The 25,464-nt window shown below is 41.9% G+C and overlaps 1 protein-coding gene across 1 annotated transcript; it reads left to right on the plus strand.

Annotated features, from left to right (window-relative positions):
* The first annotated feature begins 17,050 nt into the window (after nucleotides 1-17,050).
* Nucleotides 17,051-22,365, plus strand: LOC140173621 (uncharacterized). Its single transcript, XM_072198115.1, has 3 exons — nucleotides 17,051-19,557; nucleotides 19,818-21,579; nucleotides 21,685-22,365. Exons 1-3 carry the CDS (start codon nucleotides 17,051-17,053, stop codon nucleotides 22,363-22,365), a joined length of 4,950 nt encoding a protein of 1,649 aa, XP_072054216.1.
* The last annotated feature ends 3,099 nt before the right edge of the window (nucleotides 22,366-25,464 follow it).

Genomic DNA, 25,464 nt, shown 5'->3' on the forward strand with positions numbered 1-25,464 from the left:
AATACAATTCACGTCATGGCTTGCAAACATTGTCATGGTAAAAAAGAACTCGAAAAAATGGTGAATGTGTGTGGACTTCACTGACTTGAACTGAGCATGCCCAAAAGACTCCAATCCCTTGCCATGCATTGATAAGCTCGTAGACAATACTTTTGGCTATTAAATACTAAGCTTTATGGACGCATATTCAGGCTACAATCAGATACTCATGGACCCAGCTGACGAAGAAAAAATAGCCTTCATAATTGACCAGGGCAACTTTTGTTACAAGGTCATGCCATTCGGTCTCAAAAACGCAGGCGCCACCTAGTCACCTACCAACGTTTAATGGACAAAGTATTTCAGGAGCAAATCGGAAAGAACATGGAGGTATACGTGGACGACATGGTGGTCAAATCAAACACCGAAGAAGAACACCTAGCCGACTTAAAGGAAGTGTTCGATCAGCTAAGAAAATACAATATGCAACTCAACCCAGAAAAATGTGCATTTGGGGTTCAAGGAGGCAAATTTTTAGGGTTTATGTTAACACACAGAGGAATATAGGCAAACTCTGACAAAAGTAAGGCGATCTTGGACATGAAGTTGGCATCAACAATCAAAGAGGTACAACAACTTACAGGAAGGCTAGTCGTACTATCAAGATTCCTATCAACAATGGCAACAAGATCGAACCACTTCTTCAACACACTCCGAAAATAAAAAAAGTTCGAATGGACAGAGAAATGAGAAAACGCATTTACCGAGTTTAAGCAAATACTATCTGTTGAGTTAAGAAATTAACTAAATTAATTAATGATTACAAACATTATTTTTGGGCAATTATCTAACTAATGTTAATTATTTATGATAAAGTGTTGCAGGCCAAAATTGATATACAAAGGCAGCCCAAATGGATGAAATTAAAACAAGGCTGGTGGGATACAAATAAACAGAAGCCCAAAAGAAAATCAAGCAAGGAGTCATACAAACCATGCAAATCAAGATCCGATCCAAGCCCGTATCCATCACTCCAAGATGATCCATCCAACTTGCTCTCACACCAAAAGCAACGTTCACTTTCTTTCTTGGTCAGAAATCACAGAAGTGAGAGAGAGCTTCTTCTCTAAGCTATTCATCAAAGAAGCAAGAAAGAGAAGGTTAAGCAAAAGGTAGAAGTCTAATAACCCACATCAATCTGTATCAAGAAAAGGTCAGAAGCTAATGGTGATTTTATTTCCTTCTACATGCATCTAGTTTTCTTCTCTTTATCTTCAACTCTCTGCCACTCCATATTGGGATACATGAAAAAGATGAAGTCTGTTCTTCATTGTTGTGTATCTATGGTAAAAAATGTGTCTTGGAGACCAAGTAGCATTTCAATAGCTCAGATTTAGTTTACCATTGAAAGACTTTTTATGTTTGCTGTCCTAAGGCCTTCGGTCAACAAAGGAGGTCAGAACCAAAGTTCCTAATTTGAGTAAAAATGGAAGAAAGTGAACGGCTGAGTTGGTGAAGTACAAAGCTCAAGGTTTGACCTAGGAAAGAGAAACATGCAAGGAGATACAAAAAGAAGATTTTGTGTTCATTCAGAGATAAGGAGAAAAAAACCAGGGTTTGAAGCTCAATGTTCTGAGAAGTCTTCTCTGAGAGAGTTCATCTACTTGGATAATGCTTTCTTTCAAAGAAGCATTCCACCAGAATGAAGAACTAAATCAGAGTTAAGCAAATCTGGTTTATCACATAGCAAAGAGGCTGTTGAAGAGTCAATCTCCTTCATGTTTTACTGATTGTAATTTTCTTTTCAAAGTTTATCTTTCTGTAATTTCTTGAGTGAAAAGGCAAAATGAGAGAGCTCAAGTAAAAGCCAATGAGTGGAAAGAGGCTGAGTGATATACTTGAGAGAAAAGCCTAAATTTATTTCAGATTTCTTTAGCTAAGTCTTTGTCTTGTATCTAGTACCTGTGAGGTATCCCTTTCTTAGTTGGGTTAGCACTAAGAGTGAAGAGTTAAGTATTAGCATAGCCAAAGTCAAGTTAGGTTAGAACTTGAGTGTGAAAGGATTGTGTCAATCATGTGGAATTGGTGTATGTAATACTTTAACTATAGTGGAAATTCCACCACTTTTGTGGTGGAGACTAGATGTAGGTTGCATTGCACAAGGCAACTGAACCAGGATATATGACGGTGTCAGCTTCTCTCTTCTTTGCTCTGTTCTATTTTCTGATATTTGCATGAGACAAAAATAAATTATCTCATAAATTTTTTGCTGCTGAGTTCAAACAGAATAAGAATTGAAAGTTTGCTTCAAAGGGTCATTTCAGCAACTTAAAAGAGAGGCATAGATTCAACCCCCTTCTCTAAGCCTACTACAAACTTCACTATCATCACCTCTCATGTTGGCAAAACCAAAACCTGGTAACCCGTTACATTTATATCTTTCAATATCTGCTAATTCAATTTCATCTGTGCTTGTAACAGAACAGGTCGGCAGCAATATCCAGTATACTTCATCTGCAAGATTCTGCAAAATACAGAAAAGCGATATCCGACCATTGAAAAACTGGCCTACGCCTTAGTAATCATAGCAAGATGACTAAGGCATTATTTTCAAAGCCACAAGATCATAGTACGAACAAATCAACCACTAAGGCAGGTGCTAACAAAGCCCGACCTGGCTGGAAGACTAACCAAATGGTCTAGAGAACTGTTAGAATATAATGTGGAGTACCAAACTCGGAGCTCACTGAAGTCACAAGTACTGGCCGATTTCATGGCAGAACTAACAAACGAAGACGCATACCCATAATGGGAGCTGTACGTAGATGGTGCATCCAATGAATACGGCGGAGGAGCCGAGATAGTCCTTAAGGACAAAGAAGGAATCTCAACCGAACAGTCAATAAAGTACATGTTTCCGGTCAGCAACAATCAAGTCGAGTACGAAGCACTCATAGCCGGTATGCGCCTAGCAAAAGGTTGCGAGATACAAAGCATAATGGTCTACTGTGACTCCCTTCTAGTAGTTCAACAAGTAAACGACGTGTTCCAAGTACGAGAACCTTCCTTAGAACAATATTATGCATAAGTAACATATTTAGCACAACATTTCAAACACTTTGAAATAACACATGTGAATAGAAATGACAATAATCGAGCCGATGTGTTATCTAAACTAGCTACATCTAGGAAAGTAGGAATACCACCAAATTTGTCACATATAACATACCACAGATATCGGATGGCCGTTCCACAGGTGGGGGCTAGATATACTCGGCCCCTTCCCAATTTTCAAAGGATAGGTGAAATTTTTGTTAGTAGCAATCGACTATTTTACAAAATGGATAGAGGCTCAACCACTAGCCAAGATAATGTCGGACAAGGTAAAAGGTTTCATTTGGAAATTTATTATATGTCGGTATGGACTACCTATGGACATTGTCACTGATCACGGTAGACAATTCATTGATAAACAAATAACATTCTTTCTGCAAAATTTAAACATAAAACACCATCTTTCCTCGGTTGAGCACCCACAATCTAATGGGCTCGTTGAAGCAGCTAATAAAGTCATTTTGCAGGCTTTGAGAAAAAAAGTAAGAATCGCCAAAGGACAGTGGGCAGAACTGATACCCGAGATCCTCTGGGGATACAACACAACCCCACAAAGTTCAACTAAGGAAACACCTTTCAGGCTAATGATCGGATTCGACGCAATGATCCCGGTCGAAATATCCCAAGGGTCAATCAGAACAAATCATTTTGATGAAAATACAAACAACGAAACTAGAAAGTCCGAGCTAGATACCCTGGAAGAAGCAAGAGAAGAGTCAAGGGTAAGACACGAGGCAATCCAACTGATGGTCCAGTGCAAATACAACAAGATGGTCATACCTCAGACATTCCGAGAAGGAGACCTCATCCTTCGACGCGTTGAGGACGTTCGAAAACCAAAAGGAGAGGGTAAACTCGCCGCTAATTGGGAGGGCCCTTTCCGAGTCATACAAGTCCACGGCCGCGGAGCATATTCATTACAAACCATGGACGGAGTTGATCTACCTAATACTTGGAATATTACTTCATTATGATTGTATCATACTTGAACAGTTGTAAATTTTTTAAGCTTGGAAGGTACTCTTTTTCCTACCACCGAGGTTTTATCCCATTATGAGAGTTTTACTCGGGGAGGTTTTAACGAGGCCGACCACTTCAAAGTCAATCACACAAATCTATCAAAACGCCATTCAAACATAATATTTAGCAAAACAAGCGTACATTCATATTAAATAGTAAGGCATATTACATAGTCTTAGCTATAAGTAATACCAAAGTACAAAAAAAGCACCACAAAGCTCTATTAAAAAGTCTACAATGACTAACAATAAACACAACAATTACTTATTATTAACATCCACATTTTCATCCTGGACTTCCCCTCCAGGCTCATCATCCACCAATTTTCCTTCCACAACGATTTTTGTAACATCAAATTGACCGACATCAAAGTCGAGAGCAAAGATCAAAACTTGATTGACTGCTCGGTCGAAGCCAGCAGCAAACAACTCTATGCCACCATCCTCAAGCTCCTGAATCTGAGCTGTCAGAATCTCTTTTTCAACATCAGATTCCTTTGATTGCTGCTGAAGAGTGCGGACTTGATCATGCAAAGTCCCTATCTCACTCTCTAAATCCTTCAACCGCTTCGTCAGATCCATAATTACACCGTCCCTCTCATTTAGCGATTTTTCAAGATCTTTGATCTTCTCAGCATCTTTATTCTCTTGAGCACCAGATAACTCCAGGCACCGACCAAAACATAGGAGCTTGATAGCTACAACCTGTAAACATCACCAAGAATTTGTAAAATAGATTCTAAAGCAAATTACGCAATACAAAACAACGAAACAAATACCTGAACATATTGGCCAACTGCCTGTAACACCCTAACTTTCAGCACATCATAATCATACCAAAAGTGACGCGTTATTGACCTGTTTTTCATATTTATTATTTAATACTGAGCCTTTAGTTCAATTTCGCGTTTCAATTTTTAAGAAAAAGTCGAAAAGTTTTGTTTCTATTAATTAAAATCATATATCAAATATCTCCAAGCAATACTAGTCATATAGTTAGTAAGAATAATAAATATCATACAAAAGAATTCAAATAAAACTCAGATACAATTCATATCCCTCTGTATAAAATAAAATCTTAACTAACAAAGGCGAGGAAATTCTAGAAAAGCGACTTAACAGATAAACTTAACTCAAATAAGACTAATAATTGCCCGCAGCTTCAAACTGAGTCTTCAAACCTGTGTCACTGAAAGGGTGGAAGATTTTGGGGTGAGAACAGAACACGCATTCTCAGTAGGGAATGGGAATGTCGTAAGAGTAATGAAATAAAATGCAAATAATTAACTTTATTCAATAAAACTATATTTTTTTATCAAACCTTTTGAAAATACTTTTGCTATTATTTTATATAATTAATTACCTTCTTTAAATTTATGAACTTAAGACAAATCTCAATCACAATCTCAATTCTCAGTCACCTCAATACACAAACTAATAGCACAGGAAACAGATCAACACACAAGCAAATAGCAATAAGACGAACAGCACAATCACAAAGAGACAAGATAAGCAAACGCAATCAAATGCAAATGAGCAAACAATGATGATGCATGTCTAGTCCTATTGCATGTAATGAGCTCATTTGTCGGCTTCGACCCGCTGATGCGTGAGCATCTTTCCTATCTTTTCCTAGTAAATTTGCATCTAATTTGTTGAGTTTATTAAAGAATTAATTATCTTTTAGCCAATATGGATGCTACTTTGAGACTTTTGCAATTTTATTTATTTTAGGTAGCATTCGGCTGGATTTGATGGAGTTTCTGCAGCACAAGATCAAAGGAGATGACTGCGAGGAGCGACGCGCACGCGTGCCTGACGCGTGTGCGTGATTTGGAGGTATCCATGGCGACGTGTGTGCGTGACTGACGCGTACGCGTGAATTGAAGATTTGCTCAGCGACGCGTGCGCGTGCCTTACGAAGAAGACCATCGACGCGTACACGTGACTGACGCGTACGCGTGACATGCGCCACGTGCAGAAAATGCAGAAACTGCTGGGGGGTAATTTCTGGGCCCCATTTTTGCACCCAAATTAGGCGCGGATCCAGTGAAGCCAAGTGGTCCTCACGTTACAAGACACGGAGTAGTTAGTTAATTTTGATTTAAATTCAAATTTGATTTTTAAAATAGGAAAAGATATTATCTTAATTTTAGATAATTAGATTTTAAAATTTATTAAGATTAGTTATAAAAAGGAATCTGATGCCATCAGATGAAAACACAGTACATTTTTACTAGAACCCTTATTTTTCTTCTTTGAACCATGAACAACTAATCCTCCATTGTTAAGGTTAGGAGCTCTGTCTATTTGTATGGATTGATTCATTTGATCTTTCTAATTTAATTCATGTTTTGATTTATATTTCAATAATTGTTTTTGTTCTTTATTTTATGAATATTGGGTGGAACGGAAGTATGATCCATGTTCTAGTTGAGTTCTTGTAAAACTTGGAAAAGCTCTTTACTTTGAACAACAGCTTGAAAACATATTATCCTAAATTTCTAATTGTTTGTATTTAACGGGATACGTGACATATAATCCCCTTATTTTTGGATAATTATGATTTTTGTGGCATATAAACTGAAATTTGAACTTCACCTTCTAATTGGAATTAATTGACCAAGGAATTGGCAGTTGATGAATTTTTGAGGAGACTAGGAAGGTCTAAGGAATTAGGGTCTAGTCACATATAGTTTGCCATGAAATTAAATCTTGCATGATTAAAATAGTTAGTAAGAAAAATTAGTCCGGAAAAATAGATAACTCTGAAACCTTAACTATCTTCTCCATATTTAATTCCCAACTCATCGCTGCTTACTTTCTGAAATTCTTAATTTACTGTTTAATGCTCTTTGGATACCAAAACACTCTTTTTTGTTTGTCTAACTAAGCCAATCACTTAACCATTATTGCTTAGTCCATCAATTCTCGTGGGATCGACCCTTACTCACGTAAGGTACTACTTGGTACGACCCGGTGCACTTGCCGGTTAGTTTGTGGGTTATAAAATACCGCACCAAGTTTTTGATGCTGTTGCCAAGGATTGATAATGATTAATAACTATTAGTTGTTTGATTGCTTATATTAGGCGTTTTATTTTAATTTTATAAAAAACTATTTTTAAAAATTTTGAGAAAAAAATATATATTTTTAAATAAATAAATAGCACCAATATATTTCTTAATTTCTGAAATTAAGTTTGGTGTTTCTTAGTTAGTTTTATTTTAATTCTTAGAATTCTGTTCTATCTTCTTTGCTTTTCTATTTACTACATGGTGCGTTTAATCCTTTTTGGTGTTTTGTGCTAAGGAAAAATAATGGAAAGAGATCACATGGGTTACTACTCACACCTAAGTAGTGATTCATATTATGGTGGATGGAGAAACTATCCAAATTTTGGTTGGCAAAGTCAAAACCAAAGAAACTTCAAAACTCCATGTTCCAACTATCAAGAGCCACCACCTCTATATTCATATCACGAACCACTATCTCTATATTCGTACCAAGAACCACCACTTTTCTATTCATATCAAGAACCATCATCTCCTTCTTATTCATATCAAGAGCCACAATCTCCTTATTCATCTCAAATACCATGAGATCTTGAGCTTCTCATGAAAGAATTCCTACATGATATAAAGACGAGTGTCAAAAATGTAGAGAATTATGTGCAGACGATGATCAAGAACCAGGAAGGGGAACAAGAAAATTCCTTCCCAAGAGATACAATGCAAGATCATATGGAAGAAAGTGAGGAAATCAATCAAATGAGTTTATACTCCAGTGAATTAGAGAACTTTCCACCCTCACATATGGAAGAAGAGGAAGATGCACAACCTCTCATGCCCTTGGTAAGCAATAAAAAAGAGATTGAATTAGAAGAAATCTACCAAGAGGAAAAGGTTGAAATTGAGGAAGCTTGCAAAGAGGTAGAAGAATTCAAAGAAGAGCACAAGGGAGTGGAGCTTGCAAGACCTCTTCCAAAGCCATCACCATCCAATACAACATTTAAGTGGGTAAAATTCCTATCCTTAACCTTTGCTTTCCCACTTGAATATGGGCTACTAGAGACGGATGGTCAACTTAGAGCTCTTTGTGGCATTAAGAGTAAGAGAAAGATGGTTAGTGGCAAGAGATGTCAAGTAAGGTTCAATATGGTTGCATGCTCCAAATTTAAGTGCAAGGATTGGTGTAGAGCTCACTTGAATGGGTCTAGAATGTTGTTTGGATGTCTCTGTGAGGATTCAGATTGCTTGCCACCCGGTGGGAACAATGGTGATACACAAGAAGACGGGTGTAAAAGCAAGGTTTGGGACCCTGGAATTCATTCCCACAATCAACACTCTTGGGGCCCTGTCACTTGCTTCAACTTGCTCAAAGGCATTATGCGCCTAGTTTGGGATCCCGATAGCCATTGGAATTACAAACATTGGTGGAGATTCCTGGATCAATACAAGCATAACCCACCATGACAAGGAGCTCACCACATGTCCAACTTAAGGATTTTAACTAAAAGTGCTTGGTGGGAGACAACCCACCGCGGTATGATCGTTCCTTTTCATTCTTAGTTGTTTTTTGTAGTAGTATTTTTCTTACTTATTTGATTTTAATTGAGTTCTTTCTAATTTTCTGATCATGCAGCTATTTTAGAACAGGAACCGGAAAAAAAAAGAGCACCCGACATGCAAGCGTCGCTTACGCGTACGCGTCAGATGGGTGTGCGTGAAAAGTAAAAATAAACAGAGAGTTGTGCGGGAGTGGCACCAGAATGAAGCCTTTCCCACAAACAAGCCCACGTGTACGCGTACCCCGCGCGTGCGCGTCATTGGTGCTTTTGGCACTCCACGCGTGCGCGTTATTGACGCGTACGCGTGACTTGAATTTCGACGTAAATATGTGTTGGGTAGAGAGTTGTGCTGGCTTGGGGCAAGAAGTGTGTTAAAAGCACAAATTTGGTCACGTGGACGCGTGACCGACACGTCCGCGTCAATTGCACATATGGCCGTCCGCGCAAGCGCGTGCATAACGCGCACGCGTCGTATGAAAATTTGGTCCCCAAGCCATGCAAACAGAAAGTCATGCGGGTGCGCGGCTGGTTTCGCGCGAATCGCACAAAACCCAGGGCACGCGATTGCGTGCTTGACGCTTACGCGTCATTATATGAAAAATTTGCGACCCACGCGTATGCGTGCCGTATGCGAACGCGTCGCTTGCGCCGCCCAGTTTTCTTTCTCTCTCTCTCCCAATCCTAATGCTCTCTTATTCTTTTATCCTTTTATTTTTCTTTCATCATAATATTTGTCTCTTCTATTTTCAGTTCTTATTTGCTTGAGGACAAGCAAAATTTTAAGTTTGGTGTTGACGCTGCGCTTGAGGGTTTTCTGTTTATTCCTATAGCACCAAAGAGGGAGGCGAATCATCTTCACTGAGGAGCACAACCGGAAGAATAAAGCAACCACTAGGATAATTAAGGTGGTTGAGTTCCTTTCATTTTTTATTCCTCCCTTCTTTTTCTATGTGATGTTCTGGCTTTCTGCTATTTTGCTTTGTTTGATGCATGATCCTTTATTAGTTAGAATTCTAGGACTAGTTTAGTTTTCTTTTAATTGCTTTAAGTCCGAAAAGATGTTTCATGTACGACTTACTGAACTTGAATCTAAAGAGAAAAGAAAAGAAGTGATGTATTGCATGAGAAATTGAGTTAATTTTAAGAGTAGTCTAATTTACTTAAAGGTGGTGGTATTTTCTGTGATTTCTCAATGCATGATATGAACAGTGCATATTTGAATTTGAATCAAGGGATGTTGATGTATAAGGAACAGGATTTTAGAGAATTATTGTGACTTCTCTGAAATAAAAAAATTTAATCCTTGAAGCAAAAGAAACACCAAAAGAAAAAAATAATAAATAAATAAATAAATAAATAATAAAAGCAAGGTCCAAGGCTCTGAGCATCAATGACTAGGGAGGTCAGACATGATTAAAAGCTCAAAGGATTGTTTCCCTAGACATATGCTTGTGGTGTGATTGTGTCAAGTAATCCTTGAGACAAAACACTTAGAGTCGAGACCAAGTGCGTTTAACAGAGTATGCTAAAGGCTTTGAGCACCACTGTCTGGGAGTAACTGAAAGAAAAACAAGACTCAAAGAGAGTCCCCCAGTTAAGTGCTTGTGGTGTTTCTGTGTAAAGTAATCCTTGAGACAAAACATTTAAAGTCACGGCTAGGCTCAAGGTGCAAAGCACCAAAGAAAAATAAATTAAAGTAAATTTTGATGTGTTCAACGATTAAACTGAAATATAAAAGATCAGAGAATTCATAATATTATCCAGATTCTAATTCCGAATGATATTAACATTCTTTTGATTCAAAGGAGAGTGAGATGCCAAACCTATTCAGGATTGCAGTTATAAACCCCACTATAAGAAGAGACATGAGCATTAATCGAACTCTCATTCTCATGCAAATTCACATCCTAAGCTTATATTAGTTTTGGTTGCTTGAGGACAAGCAACAGTTTAAGTTTGGTATTGTGATGCGTGAGCATCTTTCCTATCTTTTCCTAGTAAATTTGCATCTAATTTGTTGAGTTTATTAAAGAATTAATTATCTTTTAGCCAATATGGATGCTACTTTGAGTCTTTTGCAATTTTATTTATTTTAGGTAGCATTCGACTGGATTTGATGGAGTTTCTGCAGCACAAGAATCAAAGGAGATGACTGCGAGGAGCGACGAGCACGCGTGCCTGACGCGTGCGCGTGATTTGTAGGTATCCATGGCAACGCGTGCGCATGACTGACGCATACGCGTGAATTGAAGATTTACTCTGCGACGCGTGCGCGTGATCGATGCGTGCGCGTGATCGACGCGTCCGCATGACTTACGAAGAAGACTATCGATGCGTACGCGTGATTGACGCGTACGCGTGACATGCGCCACGTGCAGAAAACGCAGAAACCGCTGGGGATGATTTCTGGGCCCCATTTTAGCACCCAAGTTAGGCGCGGATCTAGTGAAGCCAAGTGGTCCCCACGTTACAAGACGTGGAGTAGTTAGTTAATTTTGATTTAAATTCAAATTTGATTTTTAAGATAGGAAAAGATGTTATCTTAATTTTAGATAATTAGATTTTAAAATTTATTAGGATTAGTTGTAAAAAGGAATCTGATGCCGTCAGATGAGAACACAGTATATTTTTACCAGAACCCTTATTTTTCTTCTCTGAACCATGAGCAACTAATCCTTCATTGTTAAGGTTAGGAACTCTATCTATTTGTATGGATTGATTCATTTGATCTTTCTAATTTAATTCATGTTTTGATTTATATTTCAATAATTGTTTTCATTCTTTATTTTATGAATATTGGGTGGAACGGAAGTATGACCCATGTTCTGATTAAGTTCTTGTAAAACTTGGAAAAGTTCTTTACTTGAACAACAGCTTGAAAACATATTATCCTAAATTTTTAATTGTTTGTATTTAACGGGATACGTGACATATAATCTCCTTATTTTTTGATGATTAAGATTTTTGTGGCATATAAACTAAAATTTGAACTTTACCTTCTAATTGGAATTAATTGACCAAGAAATTGGCAGTTGATGAATTTTAAAGGAGACTAGGAAAGTCTAAGGAATTAGGGTCTAGTCAGATATAGTTTGCTATGAAATTAAATCTTGCATGATTAAAATATTTAGTAAGAAAAATTAATCCGGAAAAATAGATAACTCTAAAACCTTAGCTATCTTCTCCATATTTAATTCCCAACTCATCGCTGCTTGCTTTCTGAAATTCTTAATTTACTGTTTAATGCTCTTTGGATACAAAAACACTCTTTTTTATTTGTCTAACTAAGCCAATCACTTAACCATTGTTGCTTAGTCCATCAATTCTCGTGGAATCGACCCTTACTCACGTAAGGTATTACTTGGTACGACCCGGTACACTTGCCGGTTAGTTTGTGGGTTATAAAATACCGCACCACCTGCACCCGACGTAATCCGACTCGCAAGTCAGATAAGGCATTCCAGCGGCATAACCTCTGCAAGTTTCTACTTCTTGCAGGCGCTGATTCTCCAGCTGAAGCATGTGCCACTTTCTCCTGGAAGCCATTCCATACACACGGGTATCCCCGCACAATCATTTACACATAAAGCCCACGGCTTAACATTCTCACGTCAGCACCTCAACTATTTATTTTCCGTCACCCTCTCGTGACCTTTTAGTCATTTCTTAATCACACGTGCCGCGTTCTCTTATCCTTTTTCTTTCTTATTCTTAACAAACCAAATTCATTTTATAACTTAAAACAAAATCCCTCCTCAAAAGATTGGATTTAAAATATTATACTTTTCTTAATAAATCGAATATGAAATAGAATAAATCTTTTTTCCAACCAAATAAGTCTCAAATAATTTAACTTTCCAAAATAAATCTTTTAAAATAGCATTTCAAATAAAGTCCCAAATTTTATAAATATTTCGGCAGCACTTTGCCTAAAACTCGGGTTTAGCCACCCTTACGGGTTCTCTCTTTCTCAATAAATCACCAGCCCTTTTCTCAACAATTATCAAATCAGCAGAATTCTTAATAATCAACCTATTTTATAGCCATGTACTTTTAATAATTTCAAAATTATTTATAAATCTTCAAAATTATTGTTTTAGTTAAGAAATCAATTTTTAAGAAATCAGTTTTGAAATCCAAGCTCAATCTATTTTTTTGTTCATAAAACCTCAATTTCCACAATTCACTTATCTTTTTCTCAACAGCAATCAAAACAGCAACGTATCCCAACCCATTCAGTTTAGTAACCAATAATTCTCTAACAAGCTTGCAACAATATTCACCATCATCAAATAAATCTCAATTCCACAACGAAATCAAGAAATCAGCATAACTAGAAATTCGAGTAATTAGTCACTTTCAAATAATTAAATCATTATTCACAGCCACAATTCAACCAATTTCATCACCAAATTCAATCAATTTAACAAATAACACAAAATTAATCGCAATTTCATCACATTCAATTATATTCACAATCACTAACAATCTCAATTTCATCAATTTTTATCAATTAATCAAATGAGATATTTATAAATTATTTGTAATTATTCACTAAATTTCAGTGGCATTCGTAAATTAAAATAGGTAATTTTAAAATAAATCTCCTACCTCCGTACGAAATCAAAGCCAATGAAAATTTTAAAGAAACTTTTTGATCGAACTGCTAAAGAAGAAAACGTTAAAAATTGACTGTGCCTCTTAAAACTCCAATTAACTGAACTCAAGAGGAAGAGAAGCTACGTCACTATCAATTTCTACTGGATCAAAATAACACTAATATGTTAAAAAAAAAATACAAATATTTTTATCAGATTAAATTTTTGACTGAAATTACGAATTTAAAGAAATCGAGCTCAGAAGCTCTAACAAAATTCACGGTTTCTCCTTTCTCTTTCTCGATTCTTTCTCTCCTGCCTTACTGAAAAATAAAGCAAGGATGATAGGTATTGCTAAATCATTATTTTAGGAGAAAATGTTACATATAAAGAAGTCTAGGTGTGATTAGTTATTAAATGAAATGATTAGGTGTCATGCTTAGATTATACATATACATATAAGCATGTTTCTTTCTTTTTCTTTTGTCTCTTGGTTTCGGTGGAGGAAAGAAAAGGAAATGGGATTCATATAGTAATTAAAGTGCATGTGTTCCTATTTTATATATAATAATAATAATAATAATAATAATAGTAATAATAATATTTATAAAAATTAATTTAGACTGTAACTGTCAATATAATTTTTAATAAATAATTTAAAATAATAGAATAAATCATAATTAAATTAAATTTTATTTTTTAAATTCAAAATATAAAATTTAATTTTTAAAATTTGGGTGGTTATACCGTGTCCTTTCCAACACTGTTCAAAAGCTGGAAATCAGAAGAACTCTAAGCAACCCTCTCTGAGAGTGCGGAATAAGAGAAACGATCGCTCTAAACTGAATCCGAACTTCTACCAATAACAAAACGATGCAAACACATTTGGTTCTTTAAATTACCTCTCACCCGATCGCCACTAGTAAAATTAAACCCGAAAAGAACCTCGAGCGAATCCTCAGGTTCTGGACTCTTCCTCTTATCACCCTGAGGAACTACACTAGACTGCGCACCTTCAACAACAGTTTTTTTCAAGACATTGCTAGCTGAAGCTCACCCCTTCACCTCCTACTTTTTCTCCAAGAAAGTTCGCATCTTGGCCAAGGATAAACTTGAAACCCTCCTACTTGAACAAAAACATGCAACAAAAACAATTGTTAAAAAACAAACAAGTAAACAATCAAACTCGGCAAAACAAAAATACTACAACCCACCAATGTACTCGGCCAATCCAGCAGGGTCATTTTCACGCTGAAGAAGCTCAGCGGTGGACAACAACTTAGCAGAAGAAAAACATTCGATAAGATATTCAAGAACAAAATCCTCTTCCTCAGACCTCCCCAATGCATCAAGAACCTGTATTAACTCAGAACACCAGTAAAGGGGAAACCTCTCACATAACTCCTCATCAAGAAAGAAAGGATATTCAGTTTCAGAAGAACGAATTTTCATAGACATTTCCTTAAAACTTTTGAAAGAAGATTTAAACAGAGCAAATAAGGAACGCCCTAGATAACTGCTCAAGTTAATCCAGAGACCTTTACGCACTCTTTTCGATTGAAAAAGAGAAAAAAATAGATTAAGAGAAGGTGTATAATCCAGAAACGACATCAAAATTTCAAACCCACGAAGAAAGGCCCATGCATTGGGGTGAAGCCGGGAAGAGGCGTAGTTTAACTGGGTAAGAACCAAGCACTCAAACTCTGTAAATGGAAGTTTCACGTTCAATTCAGAAAATAGGCATGTGTAGGCATAAAAATACGCCCAATCCCCCTCCTCTCACACACCCTCTCTTCCCTGTTACACGCAATTAACTCAACACAACAATGGAAACCCTTACGAACCCAGTCACGAACGTTAAGTGAAGCTAGCATCTTGGGGTTTTGAAAAAGAGATGCGCAACACTTAACGTCAGCATGGACTCATTCGTAAAGGTCATCCTCAACCTCGACAACTTTGTCCTTTGGCTTCATTATCACAGAAACAACAGTAACAAAACAGGAAGGTAAGAACGAAAGAACACTAACCTCTTGAAGCCATCCTCCTCTGAAGAAATAAAATTGAAAAATTGTCCACACTACACAAGTTCTCCAACACAAAAAACGCTGTCACACGATCAAATTTTCAATCCAACCCCAACCGTCTGATTGATAAAACTATTCACATTATCAAGGCATTATTACCTAGAAACAAGGACCCACTAACACTCATTCCTAAAACGTCTTTTCAACATCCAACTAGCAATAAATGCAACCCTTCAATTCTCTCATTTCATTTTTCTAAAAATCATTTTTATTTTTTAGCATCCAATACGCCTTCTAAAATCCTCTTCAAGAACAGCAACAAGTTAAGCTTAAGGGCTGGGACATAGGTCAAAAAAGGTATAACGACGGTCAAAGTTAACCTTAACTTGCTACCGACTAAAGCAAGTCAAACTCAGGAGCTGTGATCCGTACCCACAAAATTGGTCGTTATACCTTGGGAAAACTATGTCCAATAAACAGAACGCAGAATAATAGGTCAAATTTCAGGACGTTTATCTTTAAAATAAGAATCCATCACTAAGCTCGGATACGAAGCCAAGAATCTTGGAACCACTAGCGTATCCTCTCATCTTAAATAGCGCTGCACAGATAGTCACAACACATTCAGAATTTACTACGCACAATAAGTATTATTATCTTAAAAACATTCTTTTTACACAGAACTAATTTAAGTGTCGGAGTCCTTTTTACAGATACTCTCCACTGCTCGGACGAGGCTCGTACTGATGGCACTCTTCTCAACAAGAAGAGTTAAACAAGTATCCTTAAATCTGCCACCAACCTATATCTCATATCTCTGCCCGAACCCTGGACAGGAACAATTATAATAGTGTATATTTAATTTGCTCTTTGGTCTATATTGTTAAATTATTAAAAAATAAAAAATAGAAGGTGGTGGATACATTTATAAAAAGATATCAGAATTATTTAACACACAATTTTTTAAAAGATCATTGCTTGTATACGTTTTTTAAATTATGTTATTTTTATAGTGATGTGAATTTTAATTATTTTAATTTATTTATTAAATATATTTAAAAAAATCAAAGATAACAGTTATAAATATAATGGTTATTAAATATATTTTTTTCATAAATTTAATTATTATATATTAAATATATTAGTTGTATATCATTTATTATATATGTTTAATCTCATCCATTAAAACTAATCCAATAATTACAAATATATTTCACATTTTGATATAAAAAATATCATTCTCATATGATATATATATAAAAGAGAAGAGAATGTTATTATTTCATGTTTATTTGTTATTGTTACGGCCCGGCCCAGAATCAACTTTGGGCCGACCCGACCCAAGCCATACCCGACCCGGACACGCGCCCTCCAACCGACCCGGACACGCGTCCTGTACGGCTCCCACACGGCTGCAGGACAGTGTCCTTGGAAATGTGGGCCTGTCCCATAAGGGGCCCACTACTGACATGTATATAAGGGGAAGATTGGCTCTTCCCCCGAGGTACGTCACATATTCCAACCTTATTCTCTGCTCGCCTGCACATTGCTGACTTGAGCGTCGGAGTGTCTTTGCAGGTGGCGCCCCCCCTCTTCTTCACTTCTCCACAAGTGCTCGGCTACTCGCCTACTCGCAAGCAGCGCGGCCCAGGCTAGGACGTCCTCCCCTCTACATCTATCCACCCGACCTGTTCGGAACCCGATCAACGAACATTGGCGCCGTCTGTGGGGACCCTCTTTGCCTGAATGGAAGTCGCGCCAGGTCCCGGCGACCGAGCTCGAGCAGCCGGAGCGGAGGGGGCAGCCTCCGTCGCCTCACAAAGGGGAGGCCGGAGATCCCCCCAACAACACGCGAGAACCCGACCATTCGGGGGAACGGGCGGCGATAGCGCCATAATAATGCAGGAGCTACGCCACAGAGTCCAGAACCTAGAACGACAGCTAGCCGACCGGGAGAGGGATGGATGGTCTACTGATCCGAGCTACACCCCGTCTCCCGGGGGCGAGGAGGAAGAAAGTTCTCACCGAAGCCACTCACGGCGTATATCTGCATCCCGGATGGAAGCAGAGGAATCACCCATTCCAAGAAGACGGAACGACACAGTCATCTACTCTCGCGGCAGACAATCTCGCCGAACGACAAGAGGTCGTGAGGACGGAGAAGGGAAGTCCGAGAGAACACGACAACCTGTGATAATGGGTGTCACGTCGTTCCACCGATCTATCCTCGAGGTCCGGTTGCCGAAACACTTCGACAAACCAACGGACATGAGGTATGACGGAACTCAAGATCCTCTAGAACATCTCACGGCCTTTGAGGCTAGGATGAACCTAGAGGGAGTAGGCGACGAGGTAAGGTGCCGCGCCTTCCCGGTAACCTTAGCAGGACCAGCGATCAGATGGTTTAATGGTCTCCCTCAAGGTTCCATCTACAGTTTCTCAGACATCAGCCGCGCCTTCCTGGCCCAATTCACAACGCGAATAGCAAAAGCCAAGCATCCTATCAACCTTCTCGGGGTAACCCAGAGACAGGGAGAGCCGACCAGGAGGTACTTAGATCGGTTCAACGACGAGTGCTTGGAAATCGACGGCTTAACCGACTCGGTGGCCAGTCTCTGCCTGACGAACGGCCTCCTCAACGAGAACTTTCGAAAACACCTCACCACGAAGCCGGTTTGGACAATGCATGAAATCCAAACGGTGGCGAAGGAGTACATAAACGACGAGGAGGTCAGCCGAGTCGTGGCAGCCAATAAGCGGCAGTCCGGTTACGGCCAGGCACGGCAGCCCGGTGGAGACGGCGAAAGAGCAAAAGAAAAGACTAGAGAGGAGGCATCAAACAAGGCACCTAGGCCGTTCCCTCGAGTTGGGAAGTTTACTAACTACACTCCACTCGCCCTCCCCATAGTGGAAGTTTACCAACAAATAGCTGAGAAGGGAATTCTTCCGAAACCCCGACCACTCAAGGACCGCACGGGTGGAAACAAGAACCTTTATTGCGATTACCATAAGGGATATGGCCATCAAACACAGGACTGTTTCGACCTGAAGGATGCATTAGAACAGGCGATAAGGGAAGGAAAACTAGCAGCGTTCTCCCATCTCATCAGGGAGCCGAGAAGGCGTTATCGCGACCAGGACGAGGAAGGCAAGACACGCTCGGCCAAGCGGCGACAGGAGCCCGAAGATAGAGACCATGGCCTCACTGTGATAAACGTGGTAACGGCAAAAAACACTGCACCAAAGTCCCGGTCGGCACACAAGAAAGACGCCAAGGTTCTGGCGATCTCATCCCCACCAGTGCAGAGCACCAAAAAACCTCCATCCATTTCTTTCGGCCCAGAAGACCAATGGTTCAGCGACGCCCCGGAGAACCCTCCCATGGTCATAACGGCCAGAGTGGGAACCGGCCTCGTCAAACGGATCCTTGTCGACACTGGAGCTGATTCAAACATCATGTTCCGCAACGTGTTCGACGCACTAGGATTGAAGGACACCGACCTAACGACTCACCAGCACGGGGTTATCGGGTTAGGCGACCACTTCATCAAACCAGATGGAGTCATTTCCCTACCGATCTCGGTAGGACAGGTGCAAGGTCGCAGATCGGCGATGGCCGAGTTCGTGATCCTCCGAGACTCTACAGCCTACAACATCATCTTGGGAAGAAAAACAATCAATGATTTTGAGGCCATAATCAACACCAAGCTGCTGATTATGAAGTTTGTCACCGATGATGGTTCCATAGGGACCATAAGAGGAGACCTCGAGACGGCGGTCGCCTGTGACAACGCCAGTCTTTCCCTCAGAAAGAAGTCCAAGGAAGCATCTGGTGTATTCCTAGCCGACCTTGATGCCAGAGTAGAGGACAAGCCGAGGCCGGAACCAGAAGGGGACCTGGAGAAATTTAGCATCGGTGAAGAAGGAGAAAAGTTCACATTCGTTAACAAGAACCTCCCACATGAGCTGAAGAAGCCGTTGATTGAAATGATAAGGGCCAACAGGGACCTGTTCGCGTGGACACCAGCCGACATGCCGGGCATAGATCCACAAATCATCTCACATCACCTAGCCGTCAAACCGGAAGCACGGCCAGTGGCCCAACGGAGGAGAAAGATGTCGGCGGAAAGAGCAGAGGAGGTAGCCAAGCAAACGGCTGGCCTCCTAGAAGCAGGCTTCATACGAGAAGTGGACTACTCGACGTGGCTCTCAAATGTGGTATTGGTAAAGAAACACAATGGCAAATGGAGAATGTGTGTGGACTACTCTGACCTTAACAAAGCATGCCCCAAAGATTGCTTCCCCCTCCCCAACATAGATGCACTCGTCGCGCCGCGGCGGGATACCGGTATCTGAGTTTCATGGACGCCTACTCCGGTTACAATCAGATACCGATGCACCGACCAGACGAAGACAAAACGGCGTTCATAACGCCAGGAGGAACTTTCTGCTACAAGGTAATGCCGTTTAGCTTGAAAAATGCAGGGGCGACATATCAAAGGCTGATGAACAGGATATTCCACGACCTCATAGGGAAAACGGTTGAAGTTTACGTGGACGACATCCTGGCAAAAACAACACGACCTGACGACCTCCTAAACGACCTGGCAAGTGTATTTGCGTCCCTCCGTCAACATGGCATGAGGCTGAACCCCCTCAAGTGCGCCTTCGCCATGGAAGCCGGCAAGTTCCTGGGATTCATGATAACTCAAAGAGGGGTAGAAGCTAACCCGGAGAAGTGCCAGGCAATACTTCAGATGAAGAGCCCGGGATGTATCAAGGACGTCCAGAGGTTGGCAGGAAGATTGACATCACTTTCTCGGTTTCTCGGAGCCTCGGCAACAAAGGCCCTGCCATTTTTCAACCTCATGAAGAAAGGGATGGCGTTTGAATGGACACCAGCGTGCGAAGAGGCCTTTCAACACTTCAAGGAAATCCTGTCGGCACCCCCCGTTCTCGGGAAGCCAAGGGACGGGGAACCACTATACCTATATCTCGCTATAACAAGCGAAGCCCTGGCCGCGGTACTAGTACGGGAGGACGGGAAAACCCAACAGCCGGTCTACTTCATAAGCAGGGCCCTGCAAGGAGCAGAATTAAGATATAGCAAGCTTGAAAAGCTAGCCTTAGCACTCCTAACTTCCTCAAGAAGGCTAAAACAATACTTCCAGAGTCACCAGGTGGTCGTCAGAACGGACCAAGGGATCCGGCAAGTTCTCCAAAAACCCGACCTGGCGGGAAGAATGATGACTTGGTCCATAGAACTTTCCCAATATGACATACGGTACGAGCCCCGGCAAGCCATCAAGGCGCAAGCCATGGCAGATTTTCTGGTTGAAGTAACAGGAGATCCAGGCGAAGACATGGGTACACGGTGGAAGCTCCATGTGGACGGAGCCTCCAACCAGACCTTCGGAGGTGCCGGGATCATCCTGGAAAGTCCAAATGGGGTCGTATACGAACAGTCGGTTAGATTCGAGTTCCCCATCTCGAACAACCAAGCAGAATACGAAGCCCTCATAGGAGGCTTGACCCTAGCAACAGAGGTCGGCGCAAGAAGGCTGGAAGTATGCAGCGACTCCCAAGTCGTCACTTCCCAAGTAAACGGCAGCTACCAAGCTAAGGACCCCTTGTTGCAGAAGTACTTGGAAAAGGTCAAAAGTTTGAGCCAAAAGTTCGAAGAGGTCACGGTCCAGCACGTACCCAGAGAAAGGAACACACGAGCAGACCTCCTATCGAAATTAGCTAGCACGAAGCCAGGGGAGGGAAACCGGTCTCTCATCCAAGGCATGACAAAGGAACCAGCAATTACACTACACATAACAACCCTAAGTTCTTCATGGCTAGACCCCATCACCAACTACTTAGAACATGGCCAAGTCCCTGGCGATGAAAAAGATGCGGCGAAATTAAGGAGAGAAGCAGCCAAATACGCCATCATCCAAGGACAGCTGTTCAGAAAAGGGCTTAGTCAACCCCTACTGAAGTGCCTACACCCCGACCAGACGGACTATGTCCTCAGGGAAGTCCACGAGGGCTGCTGTGGGCACCATATCGGGGGCAGAGCCCTAGCAAGAAAGTTAATCCGAGCTGGGTACTACTGGCCGTCGATGATGGCAGATTCCAAAGAGTTCGTCAAAAAGTGCATCAAGTGCCAACAAAACGCCAACTTCGCCAAAGCACCGGCCTCTGAGTTAAGCTTGCTAACGACCTCCCGGCCATTCGCTCAGTGGGGAGTCGACCTCTTAGGGCCCTTCCCGGTTGGCCCTGGGCAGGTCAAATATCTCATAGTGGCAATTGATTATTATACCAAATGGATAGAAGCTGAACCACTAGCTAGCATATCCTCAGCCAATTGCAGAAAATTCATTTGGAGGTAGGTGATAACACGATTCGGGATACCAGAAGTCGTCATCTCGGACAACGGCACACAATTTACTGACAAGAAGTTCACGGAATTTCTCAACGGCCTGGGTATAAGGCAAAGGTTCTCTTCGGTAGAACACCCTCAGACGAACGGACAAGTGGAATCTGCCAACAAGGTTATCCTTTCAGGGCTAAAAAAGAGGTTGGACAATAAAAAAGGTGCTTGGGCCGACGAGCTAGCATCGGTCCTCTGGTCTTACCGAACAACCGAGCAGTCCTCCACCAAGGAAACCCTTTTCCGACTAACGTACGGGGTGGATGCGGTGATACCCGTAGAGATCGGTGAACCAAGTCCGCGACTGCTTTTGAAGGGAGTAGAAGAAACTATAGAAAAGGACCTGATAGATGAAGCCCGGGAAATGGCCCATTTAACGGAAACAGCGCTAAAACAAAGAATGGCTCTGCGCTACAACACCAAAGTGCTCAAGAGGGACTTTGAACCTGACGACCTCGTTCTGAGACGGAATGATATCGGCCTGCCGACCCCCGGAGAGGGCAAGTTAGCGGCAAACTGGGAAGGTCCCTTCAGAGTCAAAAAGGTGATGGGAAAAGGAGCCTTTAAGTTAGAGAGGCTCGATGGCAAGGAGGTCCCGAGAACATGGAACGCGGACAACCTTAGAAGATTCTACTCCTAAAAGACGGAACGACATGCCGGCCAATCTAGCTAAGTAGTCAATTTGTCATTTATAGTAACTTTCAAGTCCTTTATGTGATTGCCGAATAAGATATACTTGTGCAAATTCTCCACCATATTGTATCTAAGTTTTTCAGATAAACCATCCCGTCGTGACTAACAACGACGTGCGACCCGGGACTGATCACCCCGGGAAGCCGTCAACCACCGTTGTAACAAACAACTACACGAAAGGCCACGAGCCGCCGGTCTAAACGACTTCAAACCAAAAACGGTTAATAGGGACAATAACACGAGCAGGCGAGCAAACGACAAATATAAACCAAAACGGTTAAAAATGATAACGTACTCAGATAAATAAAAGGTTTATCACGACAACACGAGCAAGCGACCAATAAGGTCATTGTTCACAAGCCAAAAGTAAAACGGCTAACGTCAAATAGTTCACAAAAGCCAAAAACGGCAAAGACTAAAATAAATTTACAAGTCAGAAGAAAACGGCTAAACAGGAACTGTAAACAGGGATCATTTCGTGGAGGCATCGACAACCTTGCCGTCATGAATGACCTTGCGAACACCAATCGCCGACGTGTCGAACTCAGGGGCAATAATTTTAACTTGTGCTTTAAGGGCTTCCTCCGTAGCCAGGATCGCGCCCCTACCCTGTTTGACGACGTCCTTGTACTTAGCCTTCCATGTCGCCAGTTCGGCCTCCCCGGCCCTCTTCTCTTCCTCAACTTCGGCCGCACGCTTTTGCGCCGCAGCGACCTGACCTTCCAGAGCCATCTCACGCTCGACCAAACGTTCAATCATCGCGTCCGACTCTTTCTGTTTCTTCTCGGCAGCTGTTAACTTTTGTTCGGCGGCGGCCGCTTTCTGCTCAGCAGTGGTGGTCTTCTTCTCGGCAGTATCCAACTTCTCCGAAGTTTGAGTCAATTGCCCCCGGAGAGTTTCCACTTCATCTTTTAACTCATTGTTGGCCTTCCCACTAGCCTCCAGCCTTCTGCGGAGGGATTCCATCCCGGACAGCTCAAACTCGGCCTTCCGAGCTATCACAGCGCCCCGCAGAAGTGTTCGGTACATCCACCTCGCTTGCCCGGCAAGGGAAGACTCGTGGAAATACTCCTCGGTGCCAAGGATCAGTTGGGTGTCTATAAAGTTGGATGCATCGAAATTCCTCTCCATGACGGTGAGGACCCCTTCGGGACTTGAAGACGCTTTCCTTTTTCTTTTAGGGGTAGGGACGACCACCTCCACATCATCGTCAGGAGCAGACGTCGAACCCCCTTGACCTACCACTTCACGAGGAGGAGAGGAATGAACCGGTTTCTCGACCTCGACCTGGGCGGCTTGGGTCGAGGCCCCGGTTCCCCCAACCACGGCCTCCTGCCTCGGAGCTGCGTTGTCCTCGGGAGGAGCCGTAGACGTCTCGGCGGCAGACTGGTCATTATCTTCTTCTTCATCGCCGTCGCCAAGAAAAGTCTGAAACAAGTCGGAAAGACCCGTCACCGACGCAGACATATCCACTGCAAGAAAAAGAAAGGAGGTCGGTTAGTCGTCACACAATATCAACAAGAAGGAAAAAGACAAAGGGAAAAGTAAAAAGCTTCTCACAAATATAGTTACGGCCGGACTCCCGGTCACCCATAAGGAGATGGGGATTTACCGGGTTCTTCCCAAAAACTGCATTTAGTACCTCGGCGATCTGCTGATCTACTGCCGACATGTTTTTATAAACTACCTTAATAAAACTATTGGCTCCTGCCCCGAAGCTCCAATAAGTCGGGATGAGCCGTACTCCCTCCAGAGACAACCAAAAGGGGTGACGACCTTTGGCCGGGCGGACCTTAAAATACTTGTCCTTAAACCCATGGTAAGAATCTTCGAACAAACCGAAAATCTTCCGACCCTGGGCAGCCCGGAAAGACATGAACCCCTTCCTATGTTTCCCCTCCTTGGAAGGGTTTGTGAGGTTGAAGAAAAAGAGAAAAACATCCACGGACATCGGCAGGTCGAGATATTCACAGACCATCTCGAAACATCGGATCGAAGCCCAACTGTTCGGATGCAACTGCGACGGTGACACGGAAATTCGGTTTAAGAGCGCCATTTGAAAGGCTGAGAACGGAATGCGAACTCCGACTTGAGTGAACATGGCTTTGTAAAACCAAATCCAGTCGGCGACCTGGCGGGGTTGGAAGTTGATTTCATACAACCGCTCGTGAGCGGCCGGGACGAAGGCGTCATAATTGGCCTCCTCGTCGGTCCCGCCACACAAGTACCCGGCCCGTCGGAACTCGATGAGCTCCTCTTCGCCCATCTGATTGGGTGACTCCCTTATATCAGAGATGACCCAAGCATATTGGTCGTACGCCGCGGGGTTAACGGATGCCCGGGAGACCGTGCGAGCCATACCTACATGGGGGTACCATCCAGTTAGTCTAAGAGATCGGTTGCTCAAGCCGAACACACACACCACCCTCACGACTTCCCGACTAAGGCCAAACAGGACTAAATGGCTAAAAGAGCGAGAGAAAACCTACCCTGGAATGGTACTTTTCCCCCTAACACATCTACTCGTGACTAAAAAGCTACACAGTAACATCAAAAGAACCAAGGCAACAAGCATACCAAAAATAATGCACAAAGAGAGGAATGATTTGAGATTTACCTAAATTGATGGAAAAAGGATGATTGCGAATCTGGAGAAAATGCAAGAAACACGAACGGAGGCACCACAGCAACACCTTGAAATCTTGTAGCAAGGAGGAAGAAAGGAAGAGCAGGGAGTGTGGGGAGTGTGAAAAAGTGTAAAAACGTCGAAATCAATCGTTTAAAAACGGCCCCCAAAGCGCGAAACTGCTGGGGGCAAAATAGTCTTTTCAAACGGGGTTTCTACCCCATTATGAGCATTCAATGATCGACGCAGGAAACGAAGCGATGAAACGGTTGTTTGAGCAACCAAGAGACGCGCGTTGGGGGCACATCCTCCCCACGAGCGGCCGACCAGACGAGATGCGAGACGACACGCCATTGGTAGCTCCCACGACTACCATTGGCGCGTGGGGGCACTGTTACGGCCCGGCCCAGAATCAACTTT

Source organism: Arachis hypogaea, chromosome 6 (assembly GCF_003086295.3).
Source record: "Arachis hypogaea cultivar Tifrunner chromosome 6, arahy.Tifrunner.gnm2.J5K5, whole genome shotgun sequence".
Taxonomy (NCBI): domain Eukaryota; kingdom Viridiplantae; phylum Streptophyta; class Magnoliopsida; order Fabales; family Fabaceae; genus Arachis; species Arachis hypogaea.

Coding starts and splice junctions, on each gene's coding strand:
- LOC140173621 (XM_072198115.1), top strand. CDS start 17,051: ATGGAAGTCGCGCCAGGTCCCGGCGACCGAGCTCGAGCAGCCGGAGCG. Junction 19,558..19,817: donor CACAATGGCAAATGGAGAAT/GTGTGTGGACTA, acceptor GCTGATGAACAG/GATATTCCACGACCTCATAG. Junction 21,580..21,684: donor TCCCGGTTGGCCCTGGGCAG/GTCAAATATCTC, acceptor ATTTGGAGGTAG/GTGATAACACGATTCGGGAT.